The sequence below is a fragment of the Meles meles genome, chromosome 8 (genome assembly GCF_922984935.1).
Source record: "Meles meles chromosome 8, mMelMel3.1 paternal haplotype, whole genome shotgun sequence".
Lineage (NCBI taxonomy): Eukaryota > Metazoa > Chordata > Mammalia > Carnivora > Mustelidae > Meles > Meles meles.
Window position 1 is genome coordinate 6448126 of NC_060073.1, and position 19141 is coordinate 6467266.

The following is a 19141-nucleotide window of genomic DNA, read 5'->3' on the forward strand; positions in this document are numbered from 1 at the left end:
CTTCCCCCCACCGACAAGGAGGTGAGGCCACACCCGGCCCAGGGTTTCAGTCCCGGACATGTCAGCAGCAGCAAGGTACAGATAGATCAGAGGCCCCCCCAGAAGAGAGAGGGACCTGGGCAGGGGGGTGGGCAGGGGAGCAGGGCTGGCAGGAGGATTAGGAGAAAAACTTAGTTACAGAAAGATTTGAGAAGGCTTGTCGGGTAATCGAGGAGGGGAGAAGGAGAAACAAGGAGTAAAGGTTGTGAACCAGAGCTTCGGCGAGCCCCGCAGGAGGAGCAGCCTTATGCTGCGGACGGCTGGGCTCCAGCTCAGGACACCCCAGCATTGGGTGGCTCTGAGTGGCGGGTGCCTTTGGCATGAAGAGCCCAGAGGAAGGTGCTGCCTGGATCCCGAACCCTACAGAAGGTGGCCATGAGAAGGAGAGGGAAACCTGGGGAACAAGGAGAGGACGAGCCACGAAACGAACTCCGAGGTGAACAGAAGGAAAGGCGGGAGGGGCATCGTAGAAGGAGCAAACAAAGGAGAGTGAAAATCTGAAGGCCTTGGAGAGGCACAGTCAACTCGGAGTCTCCAACCGTGGCCGGTCGGTACTCAGCTTGTCAGCGGGTCAACAAATCCCTTTCATCTAGAGGGAGGAGGCAAGTGGCACTCTTTGAGGGGGCGGTTGGGCAGCATACTGCGTCAAAACCGTGCGTGGCCCTGTAAGAGCCAGCTAGCCAGTTATGAATGAGAGGGGTTTATGATTCATTGGCGTGCCTCCCACCTCCGCCCAGAAGCCATGACTTCCCTCGTCTCGTGCAGGGCGCGGACCCATCTAACCAGAACCACCGCCCAGCCTCTCCCAGTCTCCTTAGATGACAAGCTGTGGCATCCTAGGTCCGCCCAACTCAGCCCCCAAGCATCTTGCCCAAACATCGGTAAACAAGTACAGGTTGACCTCTGTGCTTTGGGCCACTTCTCCCCTTTCCCAGCGCCCAGCACACGACGAACCGGGGATCTCTCAGCACAGGCTCCGTATTCTTTCCTAAGAGGGCAGTCAGAAGGTCTCCAAAACCCCTCCCCCGAGCTCAGAGCGAGTTTACTTTCTTTGGCTTTTTAAAATCTGCTGCCACGGACCAGGACATCAGCTTCCCTGAGCCACGTGGGAAACTCGCTCCCCGCCCCATCCCCGCCCTGCCTCCAGCGTATCCAGCATTCCCAGCAGCCAGCGCGACCTTGACCGGGCGCAGCTCGCCAGCTTTCCTGCTAAGGCTGAGCCAGGGATGAGGGTTATGAATGACAACCTCTCACATTCGTTTAGGGATTTATACCTCACAAAGCAAATAATTATCTTATTTAATCCTCACCGTAATCCTGTGTTACTGTTACGTCCACTTGATAGTTTCTGAAAGATAAAGTGCCTTCCTCAGGGCCAACAGACGAAGAGTTGGGATTCACTCACTCTCCGACTGCACATCCTCTGGGCTTTCTCTACAAGGTCATGGGCCCCCTAGAGATTTCAGAGTACCAGCACAGTTGTGATTCCTGGATCTCTTTTCTAACCCCTACTTCTGTACCCCACGTGACCTCCGACATCAGCCTTCTTTGTCCATTTCCTCTGCCAAAGGCTCTTTCGAAGTCCCCCGAAAGTTTTCATTGCAAAATCAAAAAGGGATCATTGTAGGAAAAGTACAAAATATAAATGAACAAACAAGGCAATAAAACCGTAATTCCACCGTTGAGTAATAACTCTGTGCTCTAAGTGCCGTGTCTAGTCTCTGTAATTTTTATGATGTACGCGTGGACGTACTTCTGTTTACCAAAATGTAAAATGAACATACCCATAACACTGTTTCGGAATCTGTTTTTTACACTTAGTATATTGCGAACATTTTCCTGTTAGGAAATATTTTTATACCATCGTGTTTATTGGATACATAGTATTTCGTTATAATTCTTAATGGTTCTCTAGAGTCAAACGTTTACGTTGTCCCTATTGTTTCATGATTACGACCAGTTTTATGATAGACTTCTGGGTCGGATTTTAATTTCCATTTCTTCGATTTTGAACGAAGATTTTGAAAACGAACGATTTTGAAAATTATGAAGACTTTTTTCATATGATTTTGATCATTTGAAGCTCGTTCATGAATAGCGCATTCATACTATTTACAGCTTTCAATGGTATATATTTATTTTTTATTGATATATCAGAACTCTTTATATAGAGGCTGAATTTGTAGCTGCTAAAAACTCATTTACATCTCATTTCAAAGCCCATTTTGAACTGGGGTACATACTGATTTCCCTGACTCTCCCAACCAGACCGTGGATGCTCTGCTCTTTTTCCTCTACTTTTTCTACTTTTGAGTTCCCCTCAAGCAGAGTGAACTCTTAAAGGACTCCTCCTTCAGTGCTCACCGCCACAAGCACCATGGCCTCCTTAGGGAACACCACTCCTCCCCTCCTAGGCACCAAGGCCGGTAAGGATGATTCCCATCCCTTCTGCCCCGACCTCCCAAATCTCACCCTCTCCTCCCCTTACACCAGCCTCTGGCTTGGGGGGTGATGATGAAACCCCCCCCCCCAGGCTTCTGAATAACGCTTCGGAAAACCCTGACTTGAGCCTCTCAGAACCTCTGGAAAATGCTGGAAGCGAATGCTCGGGGGGTGTTAGAAGAGAATCATCTTGTAGGGGAGGAAGTATTAGGTCTCTCATGGCAGGCTTGGAGAGAACCCCACTCTCTGAGGGCCCCTCTTGCTTCTGAGCAAGGCCCTGTGGCAGGGGTGGCTGGCAGCGAGCCTGCAGGCCTCCTGAGTCTCGGGCGGTCCGCTCCTCTGCCCTGTTATTACCGCGGGCAGGTTTGTTTGTGCCTCTGGCAAAAGGGCCGCAAGTCCTACCAGTTCTCCTGGTGTCCTTCAGCTACTGCGCGTGGGGAGGAGGAGGAGCCCAGGCCTGTTACCTGCAGTTCCCCCCCCCCCCCCCCCCCCGCCCCAAGAGGCGGGGGAGGTCGGGAGGGGGCTGGGCAGGAGCCGGCTGGACAGGACAAGCCCAGGTGGTGAGGACAGGATGAGTTTCTTCCCCGCCAAGATCGCTACCTTGGAAAACTGGGACTGTAGGGAGGAGGTCAGGGTACACGTGGGGGTGGATGCTGGGAGTTCACTTCGGAGCTCCTGTGGGTTTGGAATGCCCTGACCCGCTCTCACTCCCCCTAAGTGTCTCCCCTCCCGCTCTTTCTCTGGGTTTGGCATATTTGGAAGATGGCTGTGGCCGTAACCTTAACAGGAACGAGATCCCTGGCGTTTCTGCGGTAGGAGCCGGATTCACACACTCTTGGCCCCCTTGGTCTCCGCAGAGGACTTTGGCTTTTTCCCTGCAGCCTGGCTTCGGAGTCTCCAGAACTCCCTCTTTTTCTGTTTTCATATACTTTCAGGGAAGACAGGGTGATGCTCGACTGAGAGGCTGGGGGTTCCAGCCAGGGACCAGGTGGACGTGGTAACCTTTTTTTTTTTTTAAAGATTTTATTTATTTTGACAGAGAGAGATCACAAGTAGGCAGAGAGGCAGGCAGGGAGAGAAGGGGAAGCAGGATCGCCCCTCACGGCAGGCTGAGCAGAGAGTCCGACATGGGGCTCGATCCCAGGACCCTGAGATCATGACCTGAGCCGAAGGCAGAGGCTTTAACCCACTGAGCCACCCAGGCACCCCTGGACGTGGTGACCTTGACAGCAGGTGACCTCTCTAGGCTTCACTTTCCTTGTCTGGACAGACAGCAACAGCGCTGACCTTGGGGCTGGTGCATAGTCCACCAGACGGATGGGAGGGAGGTGCCCAGTCATGTCGCATGTTCTCTCTCCTTTCCTTTCCTCAGCCCTACTGACAGGCGTGACCCTGGGGGGCTTCAGAGACTCTGCTGGAGCGTGGAGTCCCTCAGGGTGGAGCCTGACCTCGTGGCTTTGCCATCCATGTGACCTTGAGCAAGACATTTAATCTCCCTGAGCCTCAGTTTCTTTGTTTAAAATTAGAACAGTAATAGCTACCTCCTCAGGTCCCTGTGGAGATTAGCGATGACGTCAGAGGGAAGCCAAGCCCGAGGCTGCCTGGCGCATAGTAGGAGCTCAGCCAGCGGAAGCCGTGATTAGCTCCTAGTATAGAACCGCTGACGTGTCTGCCCGAGGCAATCGCTCACTCCGAGGGTTCTGCGGTTAGCAGGGAGTGACGCCTGGAACCCCGGGAGCCTCGCTGGGTCCCCCGGCTCTCAGGAAAGAGGAGGCTGCTGTTGATGCCAATGGGCAGTGTGGCCCGGCAGTGGGGACACCGAGCAGCCACCCTGTGACACTCACTTGCCCGGGGTTTCTTCTCCGTGGGGGTGGGAGTGGCGGCCCCTTGAGCCTGAAGTCAGAGGAGAAGTCTAAGGGCCGGTGGTGGCCCTGTTTGTGATCTGATCGGGGCAGGTCGCACCGTGCTGCTGGTGCCCCGCCCCCTTCCTCCGAGCATGTTGTGAGACCCCGGATTTGTGTGTTACTCTACTTTGAAAGACGGACCAGGGTGGAAGTCCTCGCCCGGTTGATGTAGAGAGAATAAGTGAGGAACAGAGGAAATCGGTCACCTGATACACAGCTCTTATTTTCAGGAAACAGAACCTGGCAGATCGAATTCTCAATGCTCCACCGTGGCCGGGGGACCAGAATCCGCATGGCCTGAGCCCCTCTTGCCATCGAGCCGGCCCCCTAGGGGGAGAGCTGCCGGGAGAGAAGGGCAGGCTCAGAGGGAGCGTTGAGAGGAGCTGACTGATTGGCTACAAGAACTAAAAAAAAGCTGGGAGGTGCAAGCCTGGGTGCTGGGGGATGCAATATCAAAACAGATTCTAGAAACCTGGGAAGGGGGGCCTGCATGAGGAGCGGAGGAAGGCATGTTGGTTTTGGACACGAAGAGGGTAGGATACCCTGCGTCAGGTGGCTCCCACCTCCTCAGGGAGTGACCTGGTTCTGGGTAGCTCTAGGGGACAGGCCAGGGTCAGAGGCGGTGAGAAGGGGTCTGCTTCCCCCAGCCAGCCCAGGTCTCCGTCCCCTCAAGCCCAGCGTACGAGACAGCACCCTGACTGGTCTCTTTCCAGTGTTGTCTTTCCTATTCCATTCTGTTCACCAGCATTTCACCCCGGCTCTGCCTTCTTGGGAATGGTCAACAGGCCTGAAAGTCATGACCACTGCGCTTTGGCCTGGCTTTTTCGAACTCTGTGGGTAGAAAGAGTCTTGAAGATTGTTTCATCCAGCCTTCAGTCCCATGACAGAGTCCTATTAGAAATCGCTAACAAGGGGCGCCTGGGTGGCTCAGTGGGTTAAGTAAGCCTCTGCCTTCGGCTCAGGTCATGATCTCAGGGTCCTGGGATCGAGCCCCACATCGGGCTCTCTGCTCAGCAGGGAACCTGCTTTCCCCTCTCTCTCTGCCTGCCTCTCTGCCTACTTGAGATCTCTGTCTGTCAAGTAAATTAAAAAAAAAAGAAGAAGGAAAGAAATTGCTAACAAGTGGCTTCCCAGCCTCAGCCCTCCAGTAACAGGGCGGGGGGCTCCCTTCCATTCCCCCCCTGTACCCTATGCAGTCACCCCCTGGGTGAGCCATGCCAGGGTTTGGAAGTCTTCCAATCCCTGCCTTTCGCTCTGCCCGGTCTAATCCTCCCCTCTCGCCGCTAGTTCAACACTGGAACCCCCCGGGGTAAGCCTTGCCCTCCGCTTCAAGCCAGCTGCCGCTTAGCTGGCCTTCGCCACCTACCCACATCTCCACCACAAGCTGTTTGTGAGTTTCTTCAAAGGTTTTCTCAAGATGGGAGCCTAGAGACATAAAGTCTTTATATGGGAAAGGGACTTTCGGACTCAGGAACCCAGCTCATTTTATAGATGAAGTACTGGGAGGTTAGGTCACTTGTGCAAGGCCCCACAGACAGCACAAGACAGGACTGGGCCTCAAACCCACGGCCCGGTGACCAGCCCTGTCTGCAGGGAGGCGACGCCGGTGGCTGACGCCACACTCCTGATGTTGCCCAAGATCACCTTGGCTTTTGGGGAGGCGGGCAGCCCCGTCTCCCCATTGATGTGTTGAACTCTGTGTCAGCTAAGCCCCCTAAATTGTTTTACAACTTTATTTTCTTCTGGTTGTAGAAATAATATATGCTTATTGTAAAAAAAAAAAAAACAACAATTAGAAAATATGTAAAAATGGGGGCGCCTGGGGGGCTCAGTGGATTAAGCCGCTGCCTTCGGCTCAGGTCATGATCTCAGGGTCCTGGGATGGAGCCCCGCATCGGGCTTTCTGCTCTGCAGGGAGCCTGCTTCTTCCTCTCTCTCTGCCTGCCTCTCTGCCTACTTGTGATCTCTCTGTCAAATAAATAAATAAAATCTTAAAAAAAAAAAGAAAGAAAATATGTAAAAATGTAAGGTATAAACCTTCGTAGCGCTTGTTCGCTCCCCACGTGTGTTTGCTTTGCTTTCGGCTGTAAGAATAGGATTCTGCTTTTATCCTCAGTGAGGCCATCTTGCTAGGCCCCCAGCCCGCTCTCCTGTCAGACTCTGGTCTTATCAGCTCTGCCCGCACCTGGGCGGGGTTCCAAAATGCCTCTGTCGTGCTGAATGAACGAGGCAAGCAGCCAGATTGCTGACGGACAGAGTGAGACCCTCTGCCCGCGCCTCTTCCCTTCTGAGCTTCATCCCGCTCTCCCCCACGCCCCCCTGCCTCCACCCAAAACACCTTCCCCTTTCTTCGGTTCTGTTCGGATCCCCTGTTTTTCCAGCCCGGCTGGTCCTCCACTTCTTCCAAGAAGTCTTTACTCTTTCAGATGCAACAGACTCCTTCTGGGGTCCCACAGCATTGGTAGTCCGGGACACCTGTGCCCTTGGTTCTATGTTGACCCCCATTCCTCTCTTCTCGCCACCTGGCTGGGGTCCATCTACCGGTCAGCGGAAGTGCGCCGCTCCCCCCCCCCCCCGCCCCCCTGCGCTTTTTCTCCCATGGCACCCACGCTACAGGGTCTGGAGAGCATGACGGGCCTTGTAATGGGGCCCTCTGGCCTGATGCCACGAGAAGGGCTCCTCGGAGCCGTGTCCCACGCGGGAGTTCTTCTAAGGAGTGGGAGAGAAAGTAGCAGCTCACGGGGAGCCCCAAGAACATTCCCCCACCCCCATCCCTGGCTTCCTAGAAGCTTAGGCCTGGCTCCCGGCTCCTCCTGAGGTTGGCCTAGCGGTGAATCATCTGGGTTCCCAACAATGGGTTCAGCTCATCTCGGGACAGATCATAATGGGATTTGGTTGGCCTTTCACACTGGGAGGCTTCTCGTGATAAAGTCCTCTGGCTACTGAAAGACATAAGGAGGGTTGGGGGCCCTTGGCAATCCTCTGGGCTTCTCACTGGGAGCCTTAAAGGTCAGAGCCATGTTTTCCTTTCTCCTCACAGCACCAGGACATGAACCCTCTTCACACCTCCTAGAAGATCACATCGAAGGCCCAGGACCGGCAGCCGCCCCTCCTCTTTGGTTGGCCATCCAGCAGGGAGGACATGATGGGAGAACACAGAACTGAATCCCCAGTGATCAGGTCTCCCCGAGTGACCCTAGGTAGGTGATGGGGAAGGCCACTTAATCTCTAAATTCCTCCCTGGTTTGAATTGCCCGGAGGGATGGGCTGCGTGCTGGTGTCGTGGCCGCAGAGCGCACGGTGAGACCCAGGCCCCCTACCCAACTTCTCTCTGCCGGCGGGGATGGCAGTGTCTTCCGGGCAGTGGCCAAAAGATCAAGTGAGCCAATGTGGGTGAAACGCAAGGTGCCCGGCACTGAACACCCGCTGAGCGGATGTGGCTGACCCGATACTAGGTGCCCGACCCGGAAGTGATGTGACCTTTGCGCCCTGTCATTTGGGGTCACAGTCTTCCTTCTGTGGTCCTGGCAGGTGCTAGGAAGGGAAGTGGAAACCGGACTCCAAGTGACTATGCTGGCCTGGCGGAGGGCCGCGCGTCAAGACGTACGAGCGCAGGGCAGGTGGGGCGAGCGGCCCAGGGGTCAGTCGGCAGGCTTTGAGTGCCGAGACCAGGGGCAGGCCGCTCCGTCCGTGCAGGTCAGAGTCTTGGCTCGACTCAAGGCTCGCTGGTAACCGTAAAAGGGGAAAGCTTTGCCTAGAATGCAACAACCGTTTTGATTGATTTCCCGGCGGGTGGAGAAAGAGGTCTATCAGACGAAAAAGCAGAAACGCAGAAAACGATAATTCTTTGATTTTAATAGTTGGGGGCAGAGTTATAAAATAAAACGACAACACAGAGCGTTAGGGCTCCCTCCGATTGCAATACAACAGAAATGTAAACGAAACAGAGCTTCCAGATAAGGTTATACTATATAACTTCCAGAATACAGCAGCTCCCAGACACTCTATAAAGTAAATAAAACAGGAGTCTTCCAGAACAATCTATACACAGTCATAGGGCAGCAGGAGAAAGCACCTTCCCCTCGGTCTGGGGCTGGTTTTGCCCCGGGGCTCGGCCGGCCCAGCCCGCTGGTCTCTTTGGACCTATTTCCAGTTTGCCTTCTCCTCCTCCGGCAGCCTCTGGCTCCAGCCCTGCCCCTCTCTCCTTTCGGCCCACACCCCTTTTCCTGTCTTTTAGCAGGAGACACAGCCACACCATGAGAGCCTGGTGGCCGATTTCCTCTGGTCGAGCCAGCTGGCTCTGGGATGGCTTGCTCCTCACGCGCTCATAACCCAGCCGTGTTGAGAAAGGCAGAAAGTAGGCCTCAAATATAACTCGTCAGCCCTCTAGTACTGCCCTCCCGCGGAGCCTCTGATGGGCCCCAATTTTTTTGCTGCCGCCCTAGGTTTGTTCACTCAGTCTTGCAGCCTGGTCCTTTCTCCTACAGCTGCCGCTGGACAAACTCTTGGCCTCCACAACGGTGAGTTGTTGCACAAAAGGTCCATTCTTAGGAGGCCAGCAGGCTCTTGGTAACCCCCAGGCAGGCCTTGAAAGGATGTAGGCGGGAGGCAGAGCCCCCCGGGGGAGGGGGAGTAGCCCACGCCGTGCACGTTACCGCAGCAGATGGGCAGCCCCCAGGCGGGACTGGAGGAAGGTCTTCGGTGAAGTATCTCGGGAGGTAGGAGGGGTGGGTGTGGCTTAGGGCACAGAGCCGCCCCCAGAGCCAAGGCACAGAGGAGGTATGAAATGTCCAGGATAAATAGAACTGCGTGGAGAGGGAACAAAGCCAGCTCCATCCTCTCTTAAAAATAGCCACCATCGGCACCAAAAATATATTAATATCTGTACATGTGTCAAAAAAAAAAAAAGGAAATAAAACTTCCTTGGCACCTTGTCGTCGGTTTCCTAAAAATGAGGTGATGTGTGGAAAGGCCTCCTCTGTGTGCACGAGCGTCCGCCGCCGTGCACAGTGCATGCACCGCCCTGAGGGAAGGGCCAAGGCCCCCATGGCCCTGAGCCTTAGACACAGCGCAGGGCAGGCGGGCGCCAGCTCCCCCAGCACCTTGCTTTGCCCAGCGGCTCTCCGCCCGTGCTCTTCCCTCCACTGCCCCGGGGGAGCTGCGGCCCCCGTTCCCATGCTCCGCGCTCCAGAGGAGCGTGGCCGCCGAGCATCCCCAACCGTCCTTGGGGAAGGAAGACCCTGGGCCTCGCCCACGTTCGTCCGGGCTCAGAGTGGCCTCTGGCCCTCAGACAACAACGCAAACGTGAGCAGAGCTCGGCGCCAGGCCTGAGCGGACGCGTGAACCGCAGGGGGCTCCAGGCCCGGTCACCGCCGGGCAGCGGGCAGGCGACCCAGGCCGGGCGGGGCCGCTCAGAGGTGGTGGTCGCTCTGGAGCAGGGAGGTGACGGTGTTCTGCAGGGCTACGGCCACCTTCTTGGAGGTCTTGCGCAGCAGCGGGCTGTCGGGGTGGAGCTCCTTCAGGTGCAGGACGTGGCCCTCCTGGCTCTCGGACGTGCAGCCGCACTCCTCGCACACGTACAGCTTGGCCCGCCGCTCCTTGTACGCGTACTTCTGCTGCACGCCGTGGATCTTCTTGAGATGGGACTCCAGCGAGCAGCGCTGCGTGAAGGCCTTGTCGCACAGGCTGCATTTGTAGGGCCGCACGCCTGCGGGGAGGAGCGCGTGGGGGTCAGGGGGCCGGCGGCGAGCCCCGGGGGGGGCCACTTCCCTGCGGCAGAGAGGCCAGGCCACCCGACTCTGGGCGGGAGGAGCGGAGGAGGCCGGCCCCGCCTCCAGCTTCCCTGAGGGCCCGGTTCTGCCCTGCGCTCCAGGACGCCCCCTCCCAGGCGGTGGCTCTCCCCTCCCCCGCCGGGCAGGGGCTCCCAGGGGCTCCTCTCACCGGTGTGGGTGCGGACGTGCCGCTTCAGGTCGAACGTGTCGTTGAAGCCTTTCCCGCAGTAGGTGCACAGGTGCCTCTTGACGTCGTCGTGACACTTCAGGTGACGGTTGAGCATGCGCTGGTGGGTGAAGGCCTTCTGGCAGATGGGGCAGGCGAAGAGGTCTCCGCTGGGACTGTCCCCCAGGGTCACCTGTGGGCGAGGATGGGGTCTGCGACAGCCGTCCGGGAGCGTGGGCTGCACGTGGGCTGCACGTGGGCCTGCGGTGGCCCCGGGGACAGCCGAGCTCGCCCTCCGGAGGCCGCCCCTCCGGCCGCCCCTCCGGCCGCGGGCTCACGGATCAGCGCGGGAGGGGCCGGAAGGAGCCTTTGGGTCCGTGGTCGGGCCGCCGCCGGCTTCCCAAACCCCGGGCCACCTGGCCCGTTCGCCCTGTCTAGAGACCTGCGACCAGCTCCCTGTACGAACGGCTGGTCACCGCGGCCTGTCAGGAAGGCTCCCGCCGCGGGGCTCAAAGTAGCTGTTCTGCAGCTGTGCCCTCTGTTCGCCTCCTCTGAGGTGGGGCCGAGGACGACCAGGACACCGCCTCTGGGGCCGCGGCTCAGAGCCCGGAGCCCGGCCCCCTGCTTGGACGGAGCCAGGCCCGTCGCGGTGTGAGGGGAGGTCCCTTGCCATCCTCACGACCCTCTTGCTTATACCCCTTCTTCGTTTCTTTTGTCACTACGGAAAATCGCAAATCTCGGCAGACACGGAGATGAGCACCGTGACTACAGTGACCATCATTCAGCATTTAGGGCCGGTCTTGTTTTATCCTTCCATCCCAACCTAGCCCTCGGCCCTGGATCATTTGGAAGCAAATCCTGGCCACCCTCTGCCCCTCGGGGAGGAGGCAGCTCCGAGTGACAGCCGTGCCTTTCCGGCCGCATGGCCCGCTCAGGGAGACAGGGTCTCCGTCCTCCGTGTCCATCACCATCCAGAGGCTGCTTGTGCTCTGTGGGCGGCCCTGTTGCGGACCCCTCCTCCTGCCACCGCGTCCCACCCACCCGCTCCTCCTCTCCTGCTTCAGGCCCCAGGGAAAGGCCCTCTGTTGCCGACCAGCCAAGACCTTCCAAGGTCAGGACCCACTCCTCGGGTGTACCTGCCGTCCTGTGCCCTCTGCCCTCTCTCCATGCCCTATGGACCCAACCAGGGTCCAGGGGATGACAGGAAGGCCCACAGGGGCTCAGGGCCACTGTGCTGGCTCCCTGGCCACCTGACCAGCCCATGTCTGGGTGGTTTCCCTCTAGTTACAACACGCACTTGGCCTACACGGGGAAGAGAAGAAGGAAGGACCTTCTGCTGCCAGCGTTCTTCAGTGCTTTGGCACAGAGAACAGGGCTACAAGAACCCTTCCACGAACCCGCTGCTGGCAGGTGCTTCGAGAGCCTAGACCTTTCGGGAACTCGGGTCCGGCCAGGGACAGCCTCACTGGCTGCGTGCTCCTCGAAAGCGGGGTCATTTCTGCTGCCTCCTGCCCGCTTTACGGTTCCCACCGCCGAGGCTGAGTGCAGCGAGTGGCTCCCCTGGCCTGGCCCTCGATGCGAGGCCTCAGAGGCCAGAGGGGACAGAAGTGGCCCACTTGGGGGAGGGGGAAACCGCGGGGCACATGCCTCAAGGGACAGCGAACCACCAGGTGGACTCCAGAGCTCACTCTGGGCGCAGCACAGCGCGGAGGGGAAGCCAAGAGAAGGGGCGGAACCGGGCTCCTGTCCCCCACTTTTCCTAGGGCTTGCAAAGAGGTGGCTCCCTTTAAGGCCAGAAACAAATCGAAACAACTCCTAGAACAGACTCCCAAGGCTGAAATGTCACTGAGGCCTGCCGCTTCTTCCCAAAGTATGACACTGTCGCTTTAGACCTACTTTTCTTCTTTTCCGCCCCAACCTGTGCCCCGCTGGGTCCACTTCTCAGCAGAAACTCGGGCCCAGATCCAAGGCCGGCCTCTGCCTGGGTCTCACTGTACCCGGTCTGGCGGGCCGGACACAGGTCTATAGACACGCTCCCGGTCCTCGGAGACGGTGTGAGGCTCAGTACCTTCATCTTGGTGCGCAGAAAGCCATGGTCTCTGCTCTGGGGCTCTGCCAAGCGACTCATGTCTTCGGAGGGCAGCTGGGCTACCACGCAGGGCCCTGGGGCCACGCCATAGCTGGAGTCCCGAAGGCTCATGTCCAAAACCAGGGGGCAAGACGGGGGCTCAGCTACCGACGGCTCTGGCTCCCGGTAGGGCTGTGGGGGGCAGAAGCCCAGACTGACTGTAGAGAGAAGAAGGGCCAGGTGAGGGGTCTGGCAGGGAGAACAGGATTCAGGGGTCTCTCCGGACAGCTGCCGGGCAGTGGGCTGGCTGGGCACGGGAGCCTCCGCCTCGGCAGGGCAGGCTGTCCCCAGCCCGTACTTGCTGCCCCTCCCTCCTGCCCCATTAAGGTAATTACAGGGGACGCCCGCCAAGCACCACAGCCCACAGGCCTGCCTGCTGAGTAATTTGTGTCTTAGCGGAACTGGGAGGACCGAACCTGCCCTGCCAATTATCCCTCCAGAGCTGTCCGCCTGGCCCATCTGGGCCAGTCCCTCTGGATGCCAGGTCTCCTCTGTGCTCCTGCGTGGACAAGGGGGCTCCACAGGAGGCCTGGGTCCAGGGATTCGTCCCTGGCCCTGAAGGATCCCCGGTGGCCTGGGCCGACCTGCTGCTTCTACAGGCCAATTTAGCGGCTGGCCTTGGGGGAGCGGGTGGTCCTCCGGGCTGGCTGGTGTCTGCCGCTGCAGCTCTGCGGGGCTCTAGGCTCTAGGCTCGCCACTCCCGCTGGCCAAGTGCGGCAGGCAAACAGGCCAGGTGAGGTGGAGCAGGGAGGAGGTCAGGCGGCAGCAGGTGGATGCCGCGGAACGGTCTCCTGGGCGCCGTGCCCAGCTCTTATGCAAGCCTGCCCCACAGCGGGGACCGCTTGCTCGCCACGGCACACCGAGGGCTGGGCTCCCAGCCTCCGCCCTCCAAGGCACCGATACCTGGCAGCCCTCGGTGGCGGCCGCTCCCTGCCAGGGACAGCTCACACTGAACGGGGCCAGAGAGGCTTGGCCCCCGCTGTGGAGCAGAGAGGAGGACGCGCTGCCTGAGTGACACGGAGGGAACCAAAGAGGGGCCAAACTAGCAAATGTTTTAATATATCAGTCTTTTACTTCCCGGAAAGGCTAAACTCTATACACCTGACCCTTTAACTGGGCAGGGCTTAGAGGCACAGAGTCCCACCCCACCATCAAAAATCCGAATATAACTTCTGGCTGCCCCAAAACCTTAACTGCCCAGCAGCCTTATCGAGAACAGAAACAGTAGTGGAACACATGTTTTGCATGTTCTATGTGTCATAACGATAAGGTAAGCTAGAGAAAAAAAAAAATGTTATGAAGAAAATCCTAAGAAAGAGAAAATACTTTCCCAGCCCTGTGCTGCATTTACGGAAAGGACCCGATGTCCGAGCGGCCCACCGCGCAGTTCAAACCCGTCTTGTAGTACGAGGGTCCGCTGTCCTTAAACGCCATAAGCCAGGAACATTTTCCAAGCTTCGAAAGGATAAATCAAGAGGGGCATAGGAAGGAAGGGATGAGGGCGCTTCCAGGAGACGGACTTAGGAGACCCAGTGAAGGGCTCAGACCGGCGGACAAGGTCCAGCGCAACCCCTGGCTCAGGAGCTGCTGAGACAGAGAGGCCGGGCACCCAGGGACGGGCGGCCCCAGGACAGGGGCTGCTGGAGGTGGAAGACAGGGAAGGCCCGGGAGCTACTCATGCAGGAAGCGTGAATGTGAAAGCACCGAAGAAGTTTCGGGAGAGGCCGTGGCTCTCGCCCCCTCAAAACACAACAAAGGTCTGACGAGGGAAGAATGCGCCTGCCGGCCCAGAACCCGTTCTGCTGGCGTCCGTCTGTCCGGGGGACTCTAATGAGCCACCTCATTCCCGTGCTGATTCACCAGTGCCTGGCCCGGCCCGGCCTCTGAGCTGGCACGACGCCTCCCTCGGATCCCTGGGAGGCTGGTGGGGGGTGGGGGGTGGCAAGCTTTCCATTTCTCAATCCAGGTAGAGACCCACAGGAACCTCTACCCGCTTCTGTCTTTCAGCATCGGAGAGCCTGAGCGAAACTCCTGGAAGTGGGAGCCCGGCCTCACCGCCTGCCCAGGCAGCGGCGGAGGGAGGAGTGACAGCAGGTGAGGGCTCACCAGTCCAAGCTCAGAACGAGCTGTCGCTCTGGGCTCCCCCTGGCCCCACTGAGGGGGTGGCGGTCTACCCCCCCACTCCCTCGCCCGAGCCAGGGGCAGCAGGGGCTGGACGGCCGCCATAGGGTGCCAGGGTGGGGATGTTTGCCTGGGCCCGCCCGCCAAACCTGTCCTCCCGCCACCCCCGTGAGCACACCCAGCCGCCGCCGCACGCACACGGAGTGCTCATCGGCGTGCCGCTCCTGTCCCTGGGTGTCACTGGGTGGCACCTGGCGGCAGGAGGCAGGAAGCAGAACTGGTCCGGCCCTGCTGGTGCTGCTCTCTGTCCCCTAATTAGATGTTTCCGGCAAGGCGGCTCTGGCGACTCATCGCCCGCCCACAGCTGCGGAGTGCGCCGGGGCCAGACCAGCTGGGCCGTCTCCGACTTACTCCTGCGGGGGCTCTCGGCTCCCCTTCGGTTGGCCCCGCTCACCTCTGTGGGATGACGCGGAGGGCTCAGGGGGCCCGGGGGGCAGCTTTCCAGCCAAGGGCTAGCTCCCGTGTTGGGGGGGAGGTGTCAGGGGCTGGGGCTGACCTCAGAGGGTGGGAGGGGGTTGTGACTTAGCTCCGAATCAGGAGCGACCATGTATCAGCAGGACCCATGCTGGTGTGAGGTGGCCTTGCCCCCTTATCAGGAGAGGCAGGGGTTCCCTGTGTCCCTCTCCCCCCGCCCCTGCAGGTCAGGTAGCTGTGCCAGAAAGGCAGTGAGGGCCAGCCAGCTGGTAGAGATGGGCAGCCCTGGAAACAACGGGCCTGTTCCCCAGCCTGTGGCTTCCATACTGTGAATGCCAAGTGTCTCTCGCAGGCAATCTCTTTTCGCCTTTCCCAACTGCCTTTCAAAGTCGACACCGGGCCCCTCAGCGCCGGGCACCTCGGCCCTGGTGCCAGGGTGGGCAGCCCTGACCAGCTGTGGACTGTGCCTCCCTTTGCCTCCACCGCCCCCCCCCCCCACCCCGGCTCTTCCAGGCAACACGGGGACGGGCACCTCTGTGGGACTCTGAACTTGCTGCAAGTGACTATCAACAGTGGCCACGCTTGGCTCTCGTCTTCCCTGTGCCCAGAGGACTTGCCCTCATCTGCTTTCTTTCTGGGACAAACGGTCTGGCAGGAGTCTGTCTCGGGTCACCCCAGCTGGGAGCAAACAGCTTGGCAGCTTATGGGACAGCGCCCCACAGGACAGGCAGGAGCCCCATCTAGGCCACTGCCCAGGCCCAAGTCGCTCTCCCGTCCCCATTCACTGGGTGGCTCCAGGCAGCCTTGCTGTCTGGAGATGATAGCAGGCGTTTCCTTCCCTGCCAGCATTTCCCAGGAATTAGAATGACCTCACTGGAGGCCGGATCTCCCCCCCCCAGCCCTCTATCCCTCCCACCCGAAAACATGTACTCTGGGGCCCAGAGCAGACTGAGAAGTGGGTACACCTCGGCCTGGACAGTGAGCAGCCAGGCCCTTGGCCTGCCTCGTCAGCTCCGGGCTGAGCACCTACCATCTCCCCCGCCTCAGCCTGCCTGCCTCCCTGGGGTGGGCGTGTGTTAGTGAACTGGGGAGACAGATTGCAGAGGTCCCAATGCCAGGAAGGGGGTGCAGGGGGGCCTAGAAGAGGCCCTGGGATGCCCATATCTGGGAGCAGGGCATTTTGGCTTCCAGGCTGCTCCTAGGCTCATCTGCCTTCAAGCACCTTCCTGACTTTCCGTTGTGGCTCAGCAACACGGATGAAAATGGGGTTTCATCCCCATTTCCCCGGCTGCCCATTCAGTCCAAGAGATGGAATTTAGTGGGTACCGGTGCTTCCTTCTCGAGAAGCCAGCATTACTCCCTGTTCCATTGCTAGAACAAGGGAGAAATGTCTTGGGAGATGAGGGCAGGCAGAGGTAGCCTGCGGTCTCCTTTCCGCTATGACCTTGCAGCCCCCAGTGCCTGCTTCTGGGCATTTCCCCTTGACTTTGGAAGGGGAGTGAGGCCAGGAAAATGTTCTGCCTTGGGGATGGGAACTTCTAGAATCGTGCCTCAGGGAGAGAGGCTAGAGTGCCCGTCACACTGGTGTCTTGAGCCTTCAGCCAGTAAAAGTGTCTCCTCCCAGGGGCTCACTGATGCCTTAAGGGTCTCCGAGGGTCCGGCAGGAAGGTCAGACCTCAAAGGCTTCCCTGTTCCCCAGCTCCCGCAGGGCCTCTCCCAGTGGGACTGGGGTCAACGCTTAGCTGGTCACAACGTGCTGAGTCTGTGAGGTGGGGTGAAGGAAACGTGCCCAGCCGGCTCCTGGGGTCATGGTCGGCTAGTGATGGAATGGCTCAGCCAGGGGACAAGCCACCACAAAACACACTCCCCCCTCTCCAGCCATCTGAGGCACCCAAGCGTGGCCCGAGAACATTCCCTTTCTCATTTCCAAAACCTGTGGGAAAACTCTCCAGTGGGCCACATGGCTTTTAGAAGCTATATTAAGTGCTTTGCCTTCTACCCTTTGCTTCACCCCACAGGACTCACCCTCCCCAGAACGATGAGGGCAAGCGCTCCCCTGTGCCCTCCAGGTTGAGACCCGGACCCGACCATCTGGGCTGATCCTGTCTCGAAGCCCTCCTCGGCCACCCCCTGTGGGGACAGCCCCCCCCCCACCGCTCCCACAAGGGCCACCAGAACTCTGGTGGGGAAAGTCACCAGGATGCAAGGAAGTCAATGATTTGAACAAACGGAATTTCTTTGTCCTTTGTAAAAGTCAACACATGATCTGTTACTGACTGGGATGTGAAATAAAACTAAAAATAACAGCACACTGAGTCTCCCGCAAGGCTCAGCTCACCTTTAACACAGTCCAAGTTCAGTTTATCAGATCCGAAGGCGCAGCTAAGCAGCAAGACAAACAGGTGAGGGAGGAGGCAGGAGCGAGAAGGGGGCTCCGCTCCTCTCCCGGCCCTTCTGGAGGTGGGAACACCCCCCCCCAGCTGCCAACCCGCCTGCCAGGAACTTGGTCAGGCAGGAAGCTCTACACAGAATCCTGGGCCCACACCCTAATCCACCTCAGGTGAGCTGCGTTTTGGCCTCAGTTTCCCCTTGTTTTAAGGAGGCTCTAGAAGCAGCACCAAGGCCCTTGAGATAACCTGCGAAACATCTCAGCAGCGTCACAGGCCATTGGCTCCTGGCCGGTCAGGTCACAGAGATCTCACCACTACACCCACTGTCTCCGCCAGTTTGTTCTAGGAGAGAAACTGAGGCAAGAGCTGGTACAGGGCCCCTCGCTGCCCTCATTTCACCACTTTCCTGCAAGGCCTGGGGCGGTGCCAGGGAGCCTGCAGATCAAGGGTCAAAGTCGGTTGGTTAATTACAACCCCTGCCCCCCCACCTCCACCTCCCTTGGAGGCGCTGGGCTTGGTGTGCAGCTCGGCCCCCGCCCCACCCGCAAGGCGAGGGGAGGGGGAGTTCCGAAGGAAGCTGCCTTTCTCCTGACCAAAGATTTTCTTGGGGGTGGAGGAGGACAGAAGGCACAAAAGTGTTCTCAGGCCTATGAGGAAGATACCACTGGAGAAACAACTCGGGTTACTCATTCAAAGGTGACTCGGACGCTGTCAAGGCGTCCTCCAAAAACAAGCTGGGCGCACCAGGGGCCCCGGGGGCCTGGTCGCCGGGCTGGGGGCTGGGCTCGTGGAAAGCACTGTCCGCTCAGCTGCGTCCTCTGCAAGTATGTCCTCGGCAAGGAGGCGCGTTTCTGACGGCGGTGAGACCTGATCCCACCCTGGTCCCCAAGACAAGCGGGGCGCAGCCGGGAACCGTCCCCACGGGTCTCCGTGCACTCCACGGGGCGGCTGGCCGGGAACCCTTGGCGGCCTGAACCCCACCACGACCTTCTGACCACCGGAGTGTGGGAAAGACGGAGAGATCCACGAAGGCGGCTTAAACGAGTTTTCTCCTAGATTTTGCACAAATTGCGGCTGAAGCTCCAGCTCGCTCCCTGCCCCCCCCCCCCCCCCGAGGTGGCATCGCTCCAGTGTGCCCTCCTCCCGCCTCATAAAAGTCCCGGCTTTCTGGATTTACGACGTGAGAGTGGAGGGTCGCCGGAGCGGGGACACACCCCGTTGCCTCCCCTGCGCCGGTGGAGGGGAGGGCGGACCCGCGCGGACCCGCGCGCCACGGACCCGCCCGCCCCCGGCCCAGGTCCAGCCGCGGGGCCTGGGAACGACCCTCGCCCCCTCCCGCCGGCCCCCGCCCCAGCCGGCGCCTCCGCCGCCGCCCTGCCCTCTCCCCCCTCTCCCCTCCCCCCGCGCCCCGGCTAACGGGGCCGCGGCCGCTTAAACATTAAATCGGGCGCCCCGGCTGCGCCCGCCGCCCGGCTCCGCGCCGCTGCGCCCCGCACGCACGCCGCCCGGACGGCCCCCTGCCCCGGCCCCTCGGGCGCCGCAGTCGGGGGGCGGCGGGCCGCGCCTCACCTGGCACGTAGATCTCGCCGCGCTCCTCGTCGGGGAGCTCGCTCCAGTTCCTCTTGCACGTGGAGACGCACGGCTTCTTCACCAGGAACGCGCGGGGCATCTTCGAGCCCTCCTCGCCCGGCGCCGTCCGCTTCCGC

The 19141-nt window shown here is 59.3% G+C and overlaps 2 protein-coding genes across 2 annotated transcripts in view; one reads left to right on the top strand and one right to left on the bottom strand.

Moving 5' to 3' along the window:
* Positions 1-8905, top strand: part of LOC123948281 (seminal vesicle secretory protein 2-like) — a 30546-nt gene extending 21641 nt beyond the window's left edge. The window contains exons 5-6 of the transcript XR_006819946.1: positions 7426-7585; positions 8831-8905. The gene's annotated coding sequence lies outside the window, so the exon portion shown is untranslated. The remainder of the gene's footprint in view (positions 1-7425; positions 7586-8830) is intronic.
* Positions 8228-19137, bottom strand: OVOL1 (ovo like transcriptional repressor 1). Its single transcript, XM_046015010.1, has 4 exons — positions 19005-19137; positions 12391-12608; positions 10326-10515; positions 8228-10092 (listed from the first exon to the last, which is right to left on the bottom strand). The coding sequence occupies exons 1-4, from the start codon at positions 19102-19104 to the stop codon at positions 9797-9799; spliced, it is 804 nt and encodes a 267-aa protein (XP_045870966.1). The 5' UTR covers positions 19105-19137; the 3' UTR covers positions 8228-9796.
* Positions 19138-19141: the final 4 nt, after the last annotated feature.

Coding starts and splice junctions, on each gene's coding strand:
- OVOL1 (XM_046015010.1), bottom strand. CDS start 19,104: ATGCCCCGCGCGTTCCTGGTGAAGAAGCCGTGCGTCTCCACGTGCAAG. Junction 12,609..19,004: donor CGGCGAGATCTACGTGCCAG/GTGAGGCGCGGC, acceptor TTCTCTCTACAG/TCAGTCTGGGCTTCTGCCCC. Junction 10,516..12,390: donor TTCTGCGCACCAAGATGAAG/GTACTGAGCCTC, acceptor CCTCGCCCACAG/GTGACCCTGGGGGACAGTCC.